At 39.4% G+C, this 20,905-nt stretch overlaps 1 protein-coding gene across 2 annotated transcripts in view; it reads right to left on the reverse strand.

Moving 5' to 3' along the window:
• Positions 1-20,905, reverse strand: part of LOC140477143 (peroxidasin homolog) — a 583,119-nt gene that overhangs the window by 254,008 nt on the left and 308,206 nt on the right. For both annotated transcript variants that reach the window (XM_072570507.1, XM_072570508.1), the window contains exon 6: positions 1,742-1,813. In XM_072570507.1, the coding sequence (XP_072426608.1) occupies positions 1,742-1,813 (72 nt within the window). The remainder of the gene's footprint in view (positions 1-1,741; positions 1,814-20,905) is intronic.

Raw genomic sequence — 20,905 nt, forward strand, 5'->3', positions numbered from 1 at the left:
CATCTAGAAAGGAATAAGTCGATTAGAGATAGTCAATACGGTTTTGTGAGGAGTAGGTCATGCCTCACAAATCTTATTGAGCTCTTTGAGAAACTGACCAAACATGTGAATGAGGATAAAGCGGTTGATATGGTGTACACGGATTTCAGTAAGGCATTTGATAAGGTTCCCCATGGTAGGCTTTTGCACAAAATATGGAGGCATGGAATTGAGGGTGATTTAATAGCTTGGATCAGAAATTGGCTAGCTGAAGGAAGACAAGACGGTGGTCATTGATGGGAAATGTTCATCCTGGAGTTCAGTTACTAGTGGTGTACCGCAAGGATCTGTTTTGGGTCCATTGCTGTTTGTCATTTTTATAAATGACCTGGATGAGGGCGTAGAAGGATAGATTAGTAAATTTGCAGATGACACTAAGGTCGGTGGAATTGTGGAGAGTGCCAAAGGATGGGTGGTAAATGAAGTTTAATGCGGAAATGAATGAGGTGATTCACTTTGGAAGGACTAACAGGAATGCAGAGTGCTGGAATAATGGTTAGATTCTTGGTAGTGTAGATGAGCAGAGAGCTCTCGGTATCCATGTGCATAGATTCCTGAAAGTTGTCATCCAGGTTGATAGGGTTGTTAAGAGAGCATACAGTGTGTTAGCTTTTATTAGTAGAGTGACTGAGTCTTGGAGCCATGAGGTCATGCTACAAAACTCTGATTTCGGCCACACTTGGAGTATTGCGTACAGTTCTGGTCACCACATTATAGGAAGGATGTGGAAAGGGTGCAGAAGAGACTTACTAGGATGTTGCCTGATATGGAGGGAAGATCTCATGAGGAAAGGCTGAGGGACTTTAGGCTGTTTTCATTCAACTGAAGATTGAGAGGTGACTTAATTGAGACATAAAAAATAATCAGAGGGTTAGATAGGGTGGACAATGAGGGCCTTTTTCCTCAGATGTTGATGACTTGCAAGAGGGGACATGGTTTTAAATTGAGGGGTGATAGATATAGGGCAGATGTTTCTTTACTCAGAGATTTGTAGGGGCATGGAACGCATTGCCTGCAACAGTAGTAGACTTGCCAACTTTAAGGGCATTTAACTGATCATTAGATAGACATATGGATGAGAATGGAATATGGTGGATTAGACAGGCTTCAGATTGATTCCATAGATTGGCACAACATTGAGGGCCGAAGGGCCTGTGCTGTGCTGTAAGGTTCTATGTTCTGTATTCTATATTCTAAAATATTAACTTTTTAAAATTTCATTTCCTTTCTGTCTCTTTCCTCTCCCTTAGTCTAACCGTTGTCTCCGTCTCTATTTATCCTATCTGATTTGACATTGAATTCACCTTCCTCCTTAAGCCTTTGATTTGTTTGCCTATCTGGTTACGGAGGGTACTCTGTTCACTTGCGTCCCCCATTGCTGCTTCTCTTGCTATACTGCTGTAAGTCACATTTTCAGCATCTTTGTGTGCAGATATTGTTCAGCTGAAAAGCACAGGATCTAACTAATGGCAACAACTGTTAGCTGCCCTTCTACAGCAAAATCTAATCTAAAGGTACTATCAGTAAATCCATAAATACAGTGATTTCCTATATAATGATAATACTTTCAATTATACATCATATTGGCAATACAAACATCTTGAGAAATCTATGGAATATGCAACTCAAAAAGAAAAAATTCTAAAATAATACACAAAGCAAGAACAAAGTTAATCAAATGGCTAAAGTCTACAGCACTCACAGTCGTTTTAGTGAACTCAGATGAGCGAAGGTTCCAGCAGTAATTCTTGATATTTTATTATTATGTAAGAATCTGAGAAATGAATAAGACAAGTTAGCAATAGAAGTAATCAAGTTTGTATCTATGCATCTCCTTATTGAGTATATTGCATAAAGAAAATAATATTTCTGTAAACTAACTGTATTACTTATTATTTTCTTTAATCTCTTACTATGCTGTAAAACAAAGATTCCATGTCCAAAAACAAGCTGTTTAGTTTAATCTTAGCTTTTAAATGGCTGAGGATTTAGTGACAATGTTGACTTTTATGGGCTTTGACTATACAGAAGAATGGTATCTGACAATGCTCATGCATCAAATGTTTTCACAAGTTTAACATGTGCATACTAATATACCAATCATTATTTTAGTAGTTAACAGTACATCAACAATACATTAACAGTATACTACATCAGAAAACGTAGTTCGCTGCCACCCACTCCAGGGCAAATCACATGCTACTTATGCCAGCATTGCCCACATTTCATAAATGATTTTTTTTTTAAACAGACTGAGCTATCATTCACTGAACAAGTGCCAGCCACATTCACTTTTAGCACACTTGCCCTAAAGGTCAGAGGTTCATTCCCACTCTAGGATTTTAGCACATAATTTAGTTTAAAAGTTTAGAATTCTGCATTGTCAGAGTTGTCAACCACGTCTTATTTACCTGTCTTGATGGATATTAAAAGTTCTTTGGCCTATCCAAAGAAATGCATGTATTCCCCTAGTGACTTTGCCAACACAAACAAAAATGAGATAGGTGCAATGTAAGCACTTGTCTACTTAATAGCAATGGTTTCATTTCAAATTGATTCATTATTTATTTAGCATTTGGAATATTTCTGAGTCACAATGAGAAGTACTATTTAAACAGAATTTCTTTTTGTCAGCACATTGTATATCTAAACTGATAATCTCCTATCCTCTCATGTAACATACTATACTTTCTATCCAATTTGAGGATTAGGGTATGTTCTGACAGACCAATCTGATCTGAAAGACAATTATTGGTGCCTGATTGGGAATCCAATGTTGAATTTCTAATTCAATTGAAAGACTAGTTTAAGATCATCTTCAAATTCATAAAATCATTAGATAAGTGACAAGATTCCATTTATGACCATTTAATTCTCATCTAGCTCTCGTTTATGTACCGATGTATTCTTTTAATCTCATACTGTTGTTAGGGAACATGAAATTCTGACTGGTTTTGTGGCAATCCACACCATCAAGTGATCTCAAATGTAAAAAGGCGAGATGTTTATGAATGTCTGTGATTAATTTATGTACTATTCATTACATTGATATAAATACAAGAACACACAAAGAAAATTGAGATCAGGATAGGCTATTCAGCCCCTCAAACCTGCTCTGCTAATTTTGAAGATTGTGGTTGATCTGATTGTGACCTCAACTGTCTGTACTCATACCCATTGGCTCCCTTATTGATCAAAAACCTATTCATTATAGCCCTGACTACATTCAAACAACTAGCTTCCACTGCTCCCCACGAAGAGAATCTTACAAACTAAAGACGTCTGAGAAGACAAGAACATCATCATCTCACTCCTAAATGAGAACCTCTTCTCCAATTTCTAACCTGTATTTCTTAAATTTAGTTTCCCCAAATAGGAAAACAACCACCCAGTGTCCACCCTGTCAATTCCCTTCAGGGTCTTATAGGATTCAATAAGATTACCGATCTTTCTTCTAAATTCTCATGTGTGTAGGCATAACCTGTTCAACCTTTCTTTATACGATAAGCCCTTCATCCCAAAAAAACATTGAATGCACCTTCTCAGAATGTCTGAAGTATGGAAGCAGGCTATTCAGCTCTTCGAGTAACACCACCCCTCTGATCTGCATCCCACCCAGACCCAACTCCCTATCCTGTAACCTTGAATTTCCCATGGCTACTCCACTTAGCCTGCACATCCCTGGAACTATAGACAATTTAGCATGGCCAATCCACCTAACCTGTACATCTTTGGACTGTGGGAGGAAACCAGGGCACCCAAAGGAAACCCATGCAAACACAGGGAGAACATACTAATTCCACACACTTGCCTGAGGTTGAAATTGAATACAGGTTCCTGGATTTGTGAGGCAGCAATGCTAGCCAGTGAGTCACCATGCTGCCTTAATGTAATTATACATTTTGCTTCAAATAAGGAGACTGATACTGTATTCCAGGCGGAGTCTCACCAAGATTTTACACAGCTCAGTAAATCTTTCCCAAATTAATATTGCATTTTATTTTCAATAACTATCAATATTTCATGTCACTTTCTATCACTTGTTCCACTTGGGCACCCAGTTCTGAACTATCCCTCTATTCAAATAACATACATGTCAACATGGACAAGTTTACATTTTCCCACATTATTCTGCATTTGTCATTTCTTTGTCCACTCACAAAATCCATATAAATTCTCTTGAAGACTCTTTATGTCAATCTGACAACCCACTGTCCACCTGTCTTTGTGTCATCAGCAAAGTAAAGAAAAAAGTAACAATCTTATATGTAGCACCTCAAGCCAGCTTAAAGACCCTTTCAACCAATTTATTGGTTTTCAAAGATGGTTGTAATTGTCCTAACTGTATTGTTTTAATCGTTAGAAACCAGATTAAAACAATTGCATCTGTGATTGCTGTCAGAAACACATTTCATATCTCTATTTTATTCACCCATGATCAACATATTTGCATGTGGACATATTTTCTTGTCCTTGAACTGATTTACTCAATTTTAATAGCGAGCTGAATGCTTTTGTATAGCAAAAAATGAAAGATGGTATTTTATTTCTCACATACATGTTCTGGAGGTTAACTAAACAAAACAAGCCTCACTCACTTGATTCACTGATACATACAAAATTAGATACAACTTAAAATAAAATAGTGACTATCAAAATAAGAGTTTAACTCAGACTCTATTTTATGGAAGCTGAATGCTTTTTAATTGAGATGATGTTTTGGCTGGTCTCAAAGTTTGTAAAAAGCAGTGTTTCCTCTGTAGCTATGAAATTTCTATTAGTCTGGTTTCTCAAGTGAATTTTAAGGTGAAACCAGGTTAGAGTAGAGAGTCCTAAGCTCTCTTTCAATTCATTGTAGTTAGTTATTTGGCTGCTTAGCTGACTGTGGCCAAAGGGTGACATTTATTTGCAGGAATTTCTCATTGGAATTCACTTGAAAACTGGTTTGACTTTTAGCAGCGAGCAAACATTGCTGTCTTGTGTGCAGTGTTGAGTCACTGTAAAAAATGTCCTGTGGGTCTTCAATAAACATACAATTACTGTTTCGCATCTCTTGTATTTCAGTCAGTCAAAGGCAAATCACATATTACAATATTGAACAGACTTTGTTTACATTTTGTCTTTATCCACAGTGAGTCATATCATACAGAATGTCATATTTGTTTTCTCTTGAGATAGAATAGTTTCTGAATCCACAATAGATATTTGGTGACGCTCAGAAATATCTTGACTTTCTATCTTTCAAAATGTAGAATTTAGAATATAGTTTTAAAGATTTGTATTATTGTCATGCCTGTACTTGGTGTGATGTGTATCAAGTGTTATAAACGATAACTTATGAAAACACTGTAACAGGCTGACTAAAAATATGTTGATGGAACTAAATCAACTGGTGAGAAGGTGAATATTGCATCTTGCAGTATAAATTTGTCCATGTTGCAAAAAGTTGTATTTTAGCCTGTATTATTGGGATCAGACATCGGCTATTGGGACTAACTAAAGTTTTGACGTTTTGAAGCTAAATTAAAAATTAAATCCTAAATTCTACTGATTCTTATCATTATTACTATTTTAGCATCTCATATTTCACTTGGGGTTACCACAAGCCTGACTGATCATCCATCTCTATCTCCTCCTGTCATTTACCTATTCCCCTTTTAATACTGTATGTTTAAATTGCATGCCACCATGTCTTTTCATCCAGTGTTAAGCCTTCTTCATTTGCTTCTTCCTGGAGATGCCATCTCTGTTACTTATTGCTTCTCATTTCCTCTTTTTCTCTGCAACAGAAGGCCATACATTTCAATCTCTTCTTGAGTACTTTCTTCACTAGTCCCACAATGTTTACTGACCTTGTGATATCCCAGTTACTAATTTTCTCCTTTCTCACTACCGCACATACCTGCATCACAGCAGTATCCAATTGTTCCTCTTTTCTTGATGTTATCCAAGTTTCTGCACTACCATAACAAGGCTGCACTTACAATGATTTAGATTAGATTAGATTACTTACAGTGCGGAAATAGGCCCTTCGGCCCAACAGGTCCACACCAACCCACCGAAGCGCAACACACCCATACCCCTACGTTTACCCTTTACCTAACACTACAGGCAATTTAGCATGGCCAATTCACCTGACCTGCACATCATTGGACTGTGGGAGGAAACCGGAGCACCCGGAGGAAACCCACGCAGACACGGGGAGAATGTGCAAACTCCACACAGTCAGTCGCCTGAGGCGGGAATTGAACCCGGGTCTCTGGCGCTGTGAGGCAGCAGTGCTAACCACTGTGCCACCGTGCCGCAAATCTTATAGATCTTATAGATTCTTTCTTTCAGTTTCAGCAATACTATTTTATCATATTACACCCCATAAAACCTCTTCCAATTACTCCAACCAAATCTAAATAATTTCTTAAATTTCAATTCCACATTTTTATCTTCTAATGTCACTGACCTCAGCTACTTGAAATGAATTACTTTTTCTATAACCTTTATACCCAAGTTCTAAATTCCATTGAATAAAAACAAAACTTACTGGATAGATGCTCATTAGGAAACATCCTTTGAGAGGACCAAGGGATTGAAGTCTTTGGCACAAATCCTATGTCCAAACCTTACGTTCTTATCTCTGCTACATGTTAATCAGCAAGTCCTAACTATATCTGTCCTAGTCTAATTAAAAGTACAGTGAAAGTATTATAGCTTCAGACTGAAATGGTATTTTATTGAAAATTAGAGTTGAGTGGAATTTAGGTCTTTTGCATATGAGGTTTTCCTTTATTGTGTCATTGTTTACTGTACATATATAAAATTCAGTATAAAATTCACAAAATATCCTGGATACAGAACCAAGAGCATGAATAGATCGCTCTTCAGGGAGCATTGCAAAGCCATTAATCCCCTATTTTCTAGAACTTTTGAAAGAAAATGCAGAAAGGTTGGCATGCCTGTTAATTTACATTGGCAATATTTCAACTGTGTACACTGGGAGTGGATGGGCTAGTCAGAACCTATGTCTATCAAATATTGTGAATCATTATCCAATCAGTTAACTACAAGTATATTATGCTAACCTTTACAAAATTATTGTATTTGTGGACTGTGCTTTGCCACTTCCAAGCAGAAGCAACTTCCAGCAAAATTAAATCAAAACCCTGAAAATGTATCAATATAGGTTAAACTATTAGCTCCTTTCAATGTAACTAATAGCTATTCTTGTTAAACTGGAATCCATTGATCATTTTGCAGCTTTATCCTATAGTTATGCTTTACAATTCAGCAAGTTTGCAACTTAGATCCTTGTCAGTGCTGTGTTGCTGATTCCAGCTGAGATGGTCGTTATGCTGTTACAATTGCTAGCAGTGCCTATGGACTTTTGGGAACAAGGTCATCTAAGGCTCTCATTCAATTACTGGAATGGTATTTGCATATTTTGAGAGGAAAAAGAAAAAAATGTTGGCTAGGATGATCTATGCAGTCAAATAGCAAACAAAAAGGATTGTCAGAGATGGTCCTTGCAGAAATCGGAGTTAAATTTCAATCCTTGTTCTCGTGGTCTAATTGGCTGCTGTATTTTTCCAGAGTAGTGCTCTGCAATGCAATTGAAACTCTTCGTTTATGCTATTCTTGTTGGGTTTGGACAAAGGATATGCGCCAGAAATTTCTATTGCTTACTCCTCTGGAAGGATGTTGTTAACACTGAAACTAACTCCGGAATGATGAAGGGCTCCTGCCCGAAATGTCGATTTTCCTGGTCCTCGAATGCTGCCTGACCTACTGTGTTTTTCCAGCACCACTCTAATCTATGTTGGTAAGTTAACCTGTCCAACTAAGTTAAATTTTCTGAAGTATGCTCTTCATGTCATTAAATCACAATGAAAACTAAGCTTTGTTTGCAGTTTTCTTCTGCAATCTCATGATGAATTTCAGGGTGTCTTTAGTGGAAATTTTCCAGAGCTTGGATGTGATACCACTAGCACCCAAGACTCTGTCCCAGGCAACAGGGTGGTAAGGAAAGTGACCTGCAAGAGTTTGATTCAAATCTTCTAGATTTTAGCCCACATAAGCTAGTTCCTTCAGTAAGAATATTAGAAAGAAAACTAGTCCAAATACTCCAAATCATATGTTTATTTGAACAGTTGAAATATTATTTTTGGAGGATATTAAGATATCATGCTAATTGAAAACCAAGCTAAGACAAAATAATCACAATGCAAGGACAAAAAAAAAATGCGTGACCTACTGTCACCCCTTTGGTTTGATACCATTTCTGTTGAGTTTCAATAGCTTCTAAATTTAAAACATTGACACACCAATTATGTTGCTTTTTAGCTTTGTCATAAGTTGTTTTATTTCCAGCTTTTTTTTGGAATTCATTCATCCGAGGAACCGGAGAATCGATGTTTCAGACAAAAGCCCTTCATCAGGAATGAGACTGTGAGCCAAGGGTGTGGTGAGATAAATTTGGTGGGGGGGTGGGGTGGAGGGCAGGGCGCGAGGGGGAAGATAGTTGAGAGTGCAATAGGTAAAGATACATGGGGGTAATGGTGATCATTTGGAGAGGAGGGTGGAGCGGATAGATGAGAAGGAAGATGGACAGGTAGGACAGGTCATGAGTGCTGTGCCAATTTGGAAGATTAGAACAGGGATAAGGTGGGGAGAGGGGAAATGAGGCAACTGGTGAAATCCACGTTGATGCCATGGGGTTGGAGGGTCCCGAGGCGGAAGATGAGGCGCTCTTCCTCCAGGTGTCGGGTGGTTAGGGAGTGGTGATGGCGGAGGCCCAGGACCTGCATGTCCTTGATGGAGTGCAAGGGGGAGTTGAAGTGTTCGGCCATGGGGCTCTTGACTCTAATCTCTCGCATCTGTAGTCCTCACTTTCACCAGTTGATTTAAAAAAGGGAGGTCTTACTAAAACTATACAAGACATCAGTCAGACCACACCTGGAAACAATTTTGGTCTCCTTATCCAAGGAAAGATACACTAAAATTGGTGGCAGTCCAGAGAAGGTTCATTAGGCTGATTCTGGTCAAGGAGAAATTTTCTTGTAGGTTGAATAGGTTGGGCCTGTACTCATTAGAGTTTTGAAAATGAAAGAAAATTTTATTGAATTATATTTGTGGGCGGCACGGTGGCACAGTGGTTAGCACTGCTGCCTCACAGCGCCAGAGACCTGGGTTCAATTCCCGACTCAGGCGACTGACTGTGTGGAGTTTGCACGTTCTCCCCGTGTCTGCGTGGGTTTCCTCCGGGTGCTCCGGTTTCCTCCCACAGTCCAAAGATGTGCAGGGTCAGGTGAATTGGCCACTCTAAATTGCCCGTAGTGTTAGGTAAGGGGTAAATGTAGGGGTATGGGTGGGTTGCGCTTCGGCGGGGCGATGTGGACTTGTTGGGCCAAAGGGCCTGTTTCCACACTGTAAGTAATCTAATCTATATAAAATATTCTTAAGGGACATGTGATAATAGATGCAGAGAGGTTATTTCCCTTCTGAGAAAATCAAATACTAGAAGGCATAATCTCAGATTAAACAATCACACATTTAAAACAGAGCTGTGGAGGAATTTCTTCTGTGAGGGTAGTGAATCTGTCGAATAATTTACTGTAGAGGTTTGTCAAAGCTGGTTGGTTAAGTATATTCAAGGTTGAGATTGACAGGTCTTGTCAGAAAGGGAACAAGCTTGTCATTCCAATTCTGGGAGCTTCCTGGTGGCATCAACAATCATCTCATGAATCTCCATCAATAACTTGCAAGCAACTACAGACCATAATCTTGAGTGCCTGGCTTCAACTCTTGATGTCATAGATGAATCCAAGGAAGGTTTCTACTCCATCCTGAACATCATACTCACCAACATCCCCAGGAAAGATAAAATTATTCTCTTTGGGGACTTCAACAGCAGGACTGGAAAGCACATCCAACTCTGGAATGGAACCATTGGAAAGGAAGGAGTCAAGAACTGCAATTGCAATGGGATTTTCCAGCTCACCAAATGTGCGTCAGTCTGGTCATCACCAACACACTGGTACATAATCATCCATGTCACTATTTTGGTCTCAGGCTTGAACAATGTCCTCATTGCCAAAGTAATGATCAGTACAGATGATCGCTAGACAGACTACCATCTCTTTTGCACCTCAATGTTTATCAAATGCTCAGAAGCATCTTAAGACAAAGAAACAGTTCATAAAACAGCTCAACCTTGATAAGCTTCAAGAGCTGAGCAGACTGGTGAATGTCTAACAATATCTTCTCAGAAGTCTTCAAAGTGTCAATTTTAATGGAATGTAGGAAACCGAGTTGTGCTATGAACAAACCATTAGCTACAAGACCAGAAACCAGCAAGATTCGTTCAATGAGAATGACCACATCATCCAAGTCCTCATCAAAAAGAGGAAAGCACTCCAAGCCTGATAAAACCACATCACCGGCAAGGCAACAATGAGAACTCATCAAAAAGCAAAAGCACAGTTTCAAAGAACAAGAGAAATCAAAACCAATGATGGAAAGCTAAGGAGTTGACAAGCGCATTGCCAGACATTTCTTCAATGTCACCATGGCAACACTCTCAGTCTCAAACCAATGTGGAGTAAGGATGGAACTCTTCTGAGAGATAGGGAACCTCAGCCTCCAATGGAGAGAACACTTTAAAGAAATCCTAAAACACAATACCATCTCTGACAAGAATGTGTTTGAGGAAATCTCCCAACTTACATCAAAAATGATCTTGTCCTCTCCCATTCAAATGAGAGAGGACAAAGGAAGCATTTCAAAGATTCCACAAGGCTTACTTCAAGAAATATAATATACATGTCAATGAAGGGAAACTCTTATTCAGAAGAAATCAATTTGGAAGAAACTCTTGTAAGAAGGGGCACAATTCTTTGAGAACATCCATCAGTAAAAAGCAACACAGAAAAAGAACCAGAGAAAGGAATGCCAAACATGTCAAGGCCAACAACTCCTCCTAGAAACACTTGCCAAATCTGTGGTCAAAGATGTAGTTCTGGGATTAGGCTCATCAGCATAGAGGTGTTGGGTTGAAAGGCTTGTTTCTGTACTGTACTGTTCGATGTTCACACAAGGACCCACTGAACCTATGGCCAGTGACATGGAATTTCCTAGGTGGATAATCATTCATTAGCGAGTGATTACACATGAGTCACAAAGTCAAATTTACAGGTTTATTGTGTAATTAATAATCTGACTGTATGATGTGTCTAAAAACAATAAGAAGAACAAGAGTGGGCAATACGGGCAGTCAAAGCTTTGTTCACCATGCAGTCCAATCTAGATTAATTTGGGTTTCAATCACATTTTCCAAACCACTCTCCTTATCCCATTTTTACACAACAGCTCTAAAATCTGTCTGTCACAGACTTGGAAGTATTGAATGGTGGAGAATTCACAATTTGCTAAGAATGAATACTCCAAACACGCACATGCATTTCTATGAACTAATTTCTCCTGTTCTCTGTTGTAAATGATCAGCTCTTAGACTGAGACTGTGCTCCCCTGTCCAAGATACCCTCACCAGAGGAAATATCTCACAGCATCCATCTTGTCATACTCCTTCATAATCTGGCACACTTCCATGAGATCATCTCTGATTGCTTAATGCTCTATCCAATGGTGTAGCTAAAACTACTTTCACCAGCATTTTCTGACTCTTGCTATTCTTAATTTCCACTCAAACTAATTCTACTTTATTGTCTCTTGAGGCTAGAATCTTTCTTAGTAATGTCTTCATGTCATCCTTTATTGCCAAAATTATCACTTTGCCTTTTCAATTCTGTTCTGTCTTTCTGAAATACTGGCTATCCTGAAATATTTATTTTGTAACATTTATCAGCTTCCAACCATGTCCCTGTTGATTAAATTTAAACCATTTACCTCTCTTAACGTCAATAATCCCTCTATCTTATTACAAATTTACATTCAGCCAAAGTTAATGTCATTTGTTTCCCTCTATTCCTTGCAATTACTTTATTCATTGAGGTACAGTTTTTGTTAAATTTTCTATTCCTTCATCTCTGACTCTGTTTGTCTTTAGCCACATTATTACATTATCTCAAAGGGAAAAAAAACCTTCAGTAACTTCATTTTAGAAATGTAATATTTGAATGTATTTTGATGTGGACAAATCTACATTGCAAATTGGAAAATAAATGTTAAAGACTGCTTAAATTTATTGATTATTCATGTGGTCTGTGTGCTTTAGAAAAATAATTTTGTGTTTTCTCAATATATTTATACCTGTACAGAGATAAAACCCATAGCCATGTCCTCTAATTGATGAGCAATAAGTTTACAATAATACTCTGATTTACAAGACAACATCTGATATATAACAGCCTTGAAACACATTGCATTAATCTACAGAGCATACGTAGAAATTCAATGTCATTTGACTTTACTTAAAGAAATCATAAATGTGAATCAAATACGAAGTTAGTCATTGGGACTCTGGCAAACAACAAGGAAATTACATTTCATTGCCTATAGAAGCTGATTATGGAAGCTCATTCACCAGTAATAGAACTTCACAGATCACTTTGATACAATACAGTCCTTATTTAATTTGATTTGCAGTGTATTTTACTCATAACTTAGACTTCTATAGTGTGTGCTAAATTGTGTGAAATAATTCAGTTCATTTTACAACTTATAACTAGCTTGAATTAGAAATCCATTTTTTAATCTTTATTGCATAAAGTAACATTTCCAAGAAAAAAGTATTTTTAATGCTAGAATTTCAAAAGAGGTGTTAAAGAAGATAAAAACAAAATTCTAAAAGGGCTAATGGATTGGAACTGTGCTGGGGCCAGTGTTCTGATGAATCAAATAACTTGGACTGCAGAGAAGGCTTTAAACTAATTGGAGGGAAGAAGGTTTGGATGAAAGGCAATGTTGGCTTATAAAGCGAGAGGATATAGCAGCATTATGGGGCAGCTATTTGGGCAACAAAAACCAGGGTTGGAAAAGGAAGTGATGGAGTGTATAAATATAGAATAAATATAGTAAACAGGGTCAAAGAGGTTAAAAAAAGTCAAAGAGCAAAATAAATGTCACTGTTCAAGAATGCTAGCATTCTGAGAAAAGGAAATCAATTAACAACATAAATACAGGTTAATATATGTTCCTATGGCCATTATGGAGACATGGTTACAAGGAGATCAAAGCTGGGAATTAAATAAATTTAGTTACGTGACTGCTTGAAAGGACTGGCAGAAAGGAAAGAGTGGTGTTTTAGTTTTGTCAGTACTGAATAGATTAAGTATGAAAGCAGGGCATGATCTTCAATCAGAAGATAAAGAATCCATATGGACACAGATAAGAAACAACAAGGAAATGAAGGTGCTCATAGGAGTCTCTATAGCATCCCCCTCCTCCCCCCCAAAAAAAAATACAATTGCTATACTTTTGGAGAGAGAATAAATCAGGAAAAATGGGTGCCATTTAACAAAGGCAAACATTAATCATGGGTGAGTTTAATCTGCGTTAAATTTGTAGAGGTAGCCTTGAGGAAGGATTCATAGAGATAATTATGGACAGTTTCCTGAAACAACATGTCATAGCGAACAGGCTATTTTGATTCTGGAGATATTAATGAAGCAGGTTTAATAAATTATGTCAGATTAAAAGATTCCCTTTGAAACAGTGATCAGAGCGTGATAAACTGTAACATTAAGTTTGAGAGGGAGAAACTTGGGTCAGAAACAACTGTGTTAAACTTAAGGGTAATTACAAAGGAATGAGGACAAAGTTAGCAGGATTGGACTGGAATAGGAGGTTGGCAGCAAACATCCTTGAGGAAATATAGAGGACAATTAAGAAAATAGTTTATGGTTCATAGAAAAGACATATCCCAATGAGAAAAAAGGATTCTACGAAGGGATTAAGTCAACCATGGTTAACCAGGAGAGTTAAAGATAGCACTGTACACACAATGCAGCAAAGATTAGTGGTAAGCCAGATGGTTGGGAAAGTTTAAACTAATGGGAAGGCTTTAAACTAATGTGGCAGGGGACGGAGAACAGAAGAGAAAACAAGTAGGCAGTGAGGTGGAGACTGGAGACTGTAAGAATTATGAAGATAACATTAATAAAGGGAAGAATAGGCAGAGAGCAGGTGAGCGCAAAAGAACTGGTGGCCTGAAATGCATCTACTTTAATGCAAGGAGTATAGTGTGTAAGGCAGATGAACTTAGGTCTTGGATTGGTGCCTGGGATTATGACATTGTTGCCATCACAGAGACTTGGTTGAAAGAATGGCATGATGATTTGGCAACTAAATGTTCCAGAATATAGATGCTTCAGACAGGACAGAGAGGGAAGTAAAAGAGGGGGGTGGAGTTGCCTTGCTGGTCAAGGATGATATCATGGCTGTGCTAAAGGAGGACACTATGGCGGTCTTGGGTGATGAGGTATTATGGGTGGAGCTGAGAAATAAGAAGGGTGCAGTTACATTATTGGGGCTGTATGACAGGCCTCCCAACAGTGAGCGTGAGGTAGAAGAACAAATAGCAAACGGATTATGGAAAGATGTAGAGGCAATAGGGTAGTGGTGATGGGAGATTTTAATCTTCCCAACATTGACTGGGATATACTTAGTGTCAGAGGTCTGGATGGAGAAGCATCCAGGAGAGTGTTCTAAAGCAGTATGTCAATAGTCTGACAAGGGAAGGGGCCATATTGGACCTGGCACTGGGGAGCGAGCCAGGACAAGTGGTAGAAGTTGCGGTGGGGGATTTCTTTGGGAACAGTGACCACAATTCTGTAAGTTTTAGAACACTCATATATAAAGAGAGTGGTCCTAAGGGAAGAGTACTAAACTGGACCAAGGCCAATTATATCAAAATTAGGGAGGAGCTGGGAAATGTGGATTGGACACAGCTGTTTGAAGGGAAGTCCACATTTGAGATGTGGGAGGCTTTCAAAGATAGGTTAAAGATAGTGCAGGATAGGCATGTCCCATTGAAGGCAAAGGATAGGAAAGGCAAGATTGGTGAACCGTGGATGACAGGAGAAATTGTACAACTAGCCAAGAGGAAAAGGGAAGCATATATAAGGTCTAGGCAGCTAAGAACAGAACAGATCCTGGAAGAATATCAGAAGAGTAGGACAAGTCTTAAACAAGGAATCAAGCTGGCTAAAAGGGATCATGAAAGAGCTTTAGCAAGCAGAATTAAGGAACATCCCAAATCATTTTATTCTTATATAAGAAGCAAGTGGGTAACTAGAGAAAGGATTGATCCACTAAAAGATAATGAAGGATGGCTGTGTGCCAAACCTGAGAGAATGGGTGAGATTCTGAATGATTACTTTGCATCAGTGTTTACTGAGGAGAGGAACATGATGAATCTTGAGATTAGAGATAGACGTTTTATTAGTCTGGATCACGTTGGCATAAGTAGAGAAGATGTGTTGGGAATGCTAGCGATTATGAAGGTGGACAAATACCTAGGACCAGATGGGATCTATCCCAGGTTGCTGAGGGAGGCAAGAGAGGAAATAGCTGGGGCCCTTACAGATATCTGTAGCATTCTTAAATACAGGTGAGGTGCCGAAGGACTGGAAGGTTGCTCATGTTGTCCCCCGTACAAGAAGGGTAGTAGGGATATTCAGGGTAACTACAGACCAGTAAGCCTGACGTTGGTGGTGGGGAAGTTGCTGGAGAGGGTACTGAGAGATTGGATCTATTCATATTTGGAAAGGAATGAGCTTATCAGTAATAGGCAAAATGGTTTTGTGCGGGGAAGATCATGCCTTACCAACTTAATAGAGTTCTTCGAGGAAGTGACCAAGTTGTTAGATGAAGGAAAGGCTGTTGATGTCATATACATGGACTTTGATATGGTTCCCCATTGTAGACTAATCGAGAAAGTGAAGTCATATGGTGTGCAGGGTGTTCTAGCTCGGTGGATAAAGAGCAACAGGAGACAGAGAGTTTCTCGAAATGGAGAAAGGTGACCAATGGTGTTCCACAGGGGTCAGTATTGGGGCCACTGTTGTTTGTAATATACATAAATGATCTAGAAGAGGGCACTGTTGGTATGGTCAGCAAGTTTGGTCACAAAGATTGGTGAAGTAGCAGAAAGCATAATGGACTGTCAGAGAATACAGGAGGATATAGATAGACTGGAGAGTTGGGCAGAAAAGTGGCAGATGGCTTTCAATCCAGACAAATGTGAGATGATGCATTTAGGCAAGTCTAATTCTAGAGCGAATTATACAATGAATGGAAGAGCCTTGGGAAAAGTTGATGGGCAGAGAGATCTGGGAGTGCAGGTCCATTGTACCCTGAAGGTTGCTGCACAGGTGGATAGAGTGGTCAAGAAGGCATATAGTATGCTTGCCTTCGTTGGACGGGGTATTGAGTATAAGAGCTGGCAAGTCATGTTAAAATTGTACAAGACATTGGTTCGGCCGCATTTAGGATATTGTGTACAGTTCTGGTCGCCACATTATCAAAAGGATGTGGACGCTTTGGAGAGGGTGTAGAGAAGGTTTACGAAGATGTTGCCTGGTATGGAAGGAGCTAGCTATGAAGAGAGGTTGAGTAGGTTAGGTTTATTTTCACTAGAAAAAAGGAGATTGAGGGGGGACCTGATTGAGGACCTGAAATCATGAAGAGTATAGACAGAGTCGATAGAGACAATCTTTTTCCCAGGGTAAAGGATTCAATAACGAGTGGTCATGCTTTCAAGGTGAGAGGTGGAAAGTTTACGGGGGATTCACATGGCAAGTGCTTCACACAGAGGTTGGTGGGCTTTTGGAATGCGTTGCCAGCAGAGGTGGTAGAGGCAGGCATGGTAGATCCATTTAAGATGCATCTGGACAGATGCATGAGTAGGTGGGGAGCAGAGGGATACAAATGTTTAGGAATTGACCGACAAGTTTAGACAGTACATTTGGATCAGCTCAGGCTTGGAAGGCCAAAGGGCCTGTTCCTGGGCTGTAACTTTTCTTTGTTCTTTGTTTTCCAGACAATTTTATTAGACACAGGTATGTTTTCTGTAATAAATCAAAAAGTTTTAAGTAATAAAAATAATAAAATAAATTGTTAAGTGACTTAGATGAAAAGTTTGGCTGTATGATTGCTAAAGTCGCCAAAGATACCAGAGATACATAAGAAAGTAAAACATCAAGAACATAGAACATAGAAAAATACAGCGCAGTACAGGCCCTTCGGCCCTCGATGTTGCGCCGACCGAAGCCTACCTAACCTACACTAGCCCAATAACCTCCATATGCTTATCCAATGCCCGCTTGAATGACCATAAAGAGGGAGAGTCCACCACTGATACTGGCAGGGCATTCCATGAACTCACAACCCGCTGAGTAAAGAATCTACCCCTAACATCTGTCCTATACCAACCTCCCCTTAATTTAAAGCTGTGCCCTCTAGTAACAGCTGACTCCATACGCGGAAAAAGGTTCTCACTGTCAACCCTATCTAAACCCCTAATCATCTTGTACACCTCTATCAAATCTCCCCTAAACCTTCTTTTCTCCAATGAGAACAGCCCCAAGTGCCTCAGCCTTTCCTCATATGATCTTCCTACCATACCAGGCAACATCCTGGTAAACCTCCTCTGCACCCGTTCCAGTGCCTCCACATCCTTCCAATAGTATGGCGACCAAAACTGTACACAATACTCCAGATAAGGCCGCACCAGAGTCTTATAGAACTGCAACATGACCTCAGGACTCCAGAACTCAATTCCTCTACCAATAAAGCCCAGTACGCCTTATGCCTTCTTCACAGCACTATTTACCTGGGTGGCAACTTTCAGAGATCTGTGTACATGGACACCAAGATCCCTCTGCTCATCCACACTACCAAGTATCTGACCATTAGCCCAGTACCCCATCTTCTTATTACTCATACCAAAGTGAATCACTTCACACTTACCTACATTGAACTCCATTTGACACCTTTCTGCCCAACTCTGCAGCTTATCTGTATCCCGCTGTAACCTGTCACATCCTTCCTCACTGTCAACAACTCCACCAACTTTCGTATCATCCGCAAACATGCTCACCCAACCTTCTAGCCCCTCCTCCAGGTCATTTATAAAAACGACAAACAGCAATGGTCCCAAAACAGATCCTTGCGGAACACCGCTAGTAACTGCGCTCCAAGATGAACCTTTACCATCAACTACTACCTTCTGTCTTTTTCCAGCCAGCCAATTCCTAAGCCAAACGTCCAACTCACCCTCAATGCCATACCTCCGTATTTTTTGCAGCAGCCTACCATGGGGTACCTTATCGAACGCCTTGCTAAAATCCATATACACCACATCTACTGTTTTACCCTCGTCCACTTCCTTGGTCACCTTCTCAAAGAACTCAATAAGGTTTGTGAGGCACGACCTGCCCTTCACAAAACCATGCTGACTATCCTTGATCACATTATTCCTATCCAGATGTTCATAAATCCTAACCCTTACAATTCTCTCTAAGACTTTGCCCACAACAGAAGTGAGACTCACTGGCCTATAGTTTACTAGGGCTGTCCCTACTCCCCTTCGTGAACAAGGGGACTACATTCGCTATCCTCCAGTCTTCTGGCACTATTCCTGTAGACAACAACGACATAAAAATAAAGGCCAATGGCTCCGCTATCTCCTCCCTAGCTTCCCAGAGGATTCTTCGGATAAATGCCATCAGGCCCAGGGGACTTATCTATTTTCACCCTTTCCAGTATTCCCCGGACCTCTTCCCTACATACCTCAAAGCCATCCATTCTAATCACTTGTGACTCAATATTCACATCAGCAACAGTGTCCTGTTCCTGCGTGAATACTGATAAAAAGTATTGATTTAGTGTCTCTTCAATCTCCTCTGCCTCCACGCACATCTTCCCACTACTATCCTTGACTGGACCGATACGTACCCTAGTCATCCTTTTATTCCTGACATACCTATAGAAAGCCTTTGGGTTTTCCCGAATCCTACCAACCAAGGACTTTTCATGTCCCCTTCTCGCTGCTTTTAGCTCTCTCTTTAGATCCTTCCTGGCTACCTTATAACTCTCAATCGCCCCAACTGAACCTTCACGCCTCATCTTTACATAGGCCGCCCTCTTCCCTTTTACAAAGGATTCCAATTCCTTATTAAACCATGGCTCCCTCACAAGACCCTTTCCTCCGTGCCTGACTGGTACATACTTATCAAGGACACCCAATAGCTGCTCCTTCAACAAGCTCCACATATCATTTGTGTCCTTCCCTTGAAGCTTATTTTTCCAATCCACACATCCTAAGTCATGCCTCACCGGATCATAATTTCCCTGCCCCCAGCTATAACTCATGCCCCGCAGTGCACACTTATCCCTCTCCATCACTAGAGTAAAAGTCACCGAGTTGTGGTCACTGTCCCCGAAGTGCTCACCTAAAAGAAGAAGTGGAGAGACTGCAAAAGCATAGACAGCTAAAATGACTGGGAACGATTTTACAGAGTAATGTGAGGAAATGTGAACTGAATCACTTTGTTGGATAATATCGAAAAGAAGTATATTATCTAAATAGAGACTGTCGAACTTGGTGTCCCAGAGGAGCCTGCGTGTCCTAGTACAAGAATCATAAGAAAGTTAGTATGCAGTGACAAGAAGCAATTATGAAGGCAAATGGAATGTTATTGTTTATTGCAAAGGGAATTAAAGATACAAATTGTGAAGCTTTATCGTAATTGTTATGCATGTTTGTGAGGCCACATCTGGAGTAATATGTACAGTTTGGTTTCCTTATTTGAAAAGAAGGGATAATTGCATTGGAAGCAGTTCAGAGAAAGTTCACTCAACACACTCCTGGGACAAATGCCTGCCCTTGTGAATAAAAGTTGAACTGGTTGTGCCTATAACCATTGAAGTTTAGAAGAAAGAGAAGTGATCTTACCACAGCATGTAAGATCCTGAGCAGGACTGGATAGGGTAGTTACCAAGGGAATGTTCCCTCTTCTGAGGAAACTGAAACTAGGCGACATTGTTTATAGATCCAAGATCTTCCTTTTAAGATAGTGATGAGAAACTATTTTTACTCTCAGAGAAACTTTAATGGGAATTCCCTTACCCAAAAAGCAGTGAATGCTAAGTCTTTGAGTTTATTAAAGGCAGAGTTTGATCTATTTTTGATCAAAAGGGAAGATTAGGATGCACAGGAAAGTGAAGATGATACTAGAATCAGACCAGACTTTGCTTTATTGAATGGCACAGCAAACTCAAAGGGCTGAATAATTTACTCCTGCTCTTAAGCACAGCGTTCCTGTTTAATTTTGTTTTAAATGGCTAAGATGTAATTTTTTTCAGTGAAATTCTCTGCCAACTTTAACCCAGGTCAGAAACTTCTATCTCAGTTGGGTAGCATTCATCTAAGTGCCTGTTTCTCTTGCCACTGTCTATAACCTCTGATCTCAAGTGCATATTCGAGAAATGCATTTTCATCACCCCTTGATATTTTCAATTAAATTAGAAACAGTCAGTTTTCAGAAACACATTCATCCACACAATGTACTCAAGTTTACAAATACATAAGTCAGGACATGCAGAAAAAAATCAGCCTCCTTTTTCAACTTAGTGTTATCAACCAGACCAAATACCATCAAAGTATTCAGAAGATAGTCTAGACCTCAATGTTTTCTTATTTTAAAAGTAAATTTGAGGTGCGGCATTCCAGATGTAATTTGGTTTGTCAAACTACCAGATTTAAAGCAAAACACACTTTATTCATTGACTACAGTAAAAATACTACAAAAGAAAGAAGGAATTGGAATAACCTAACTCTACTGGAAATATTAACAGAATAATAAATACAGTAACTATTGTTAATTAACTGTTCCAATATAGCAACATCCTTGGC

This window comes from Chiloscyllium punctatum, chromosome 5 (assembly GCF_047496795.1).
Source record: "Chiloscyllium punctatum isolate Juve2018m chromosome 5, sChiPun1.3, whole genome shotgun sequence".
Classification (NCBI taxonomy): domain Eukaryota; kingdom Metazoa; phylum Chordata; class Chondrichthyes; order Orectolobiformes; family Hemiscylliidae; genus Chiloscyllium; species Chiloscyllium punctatum.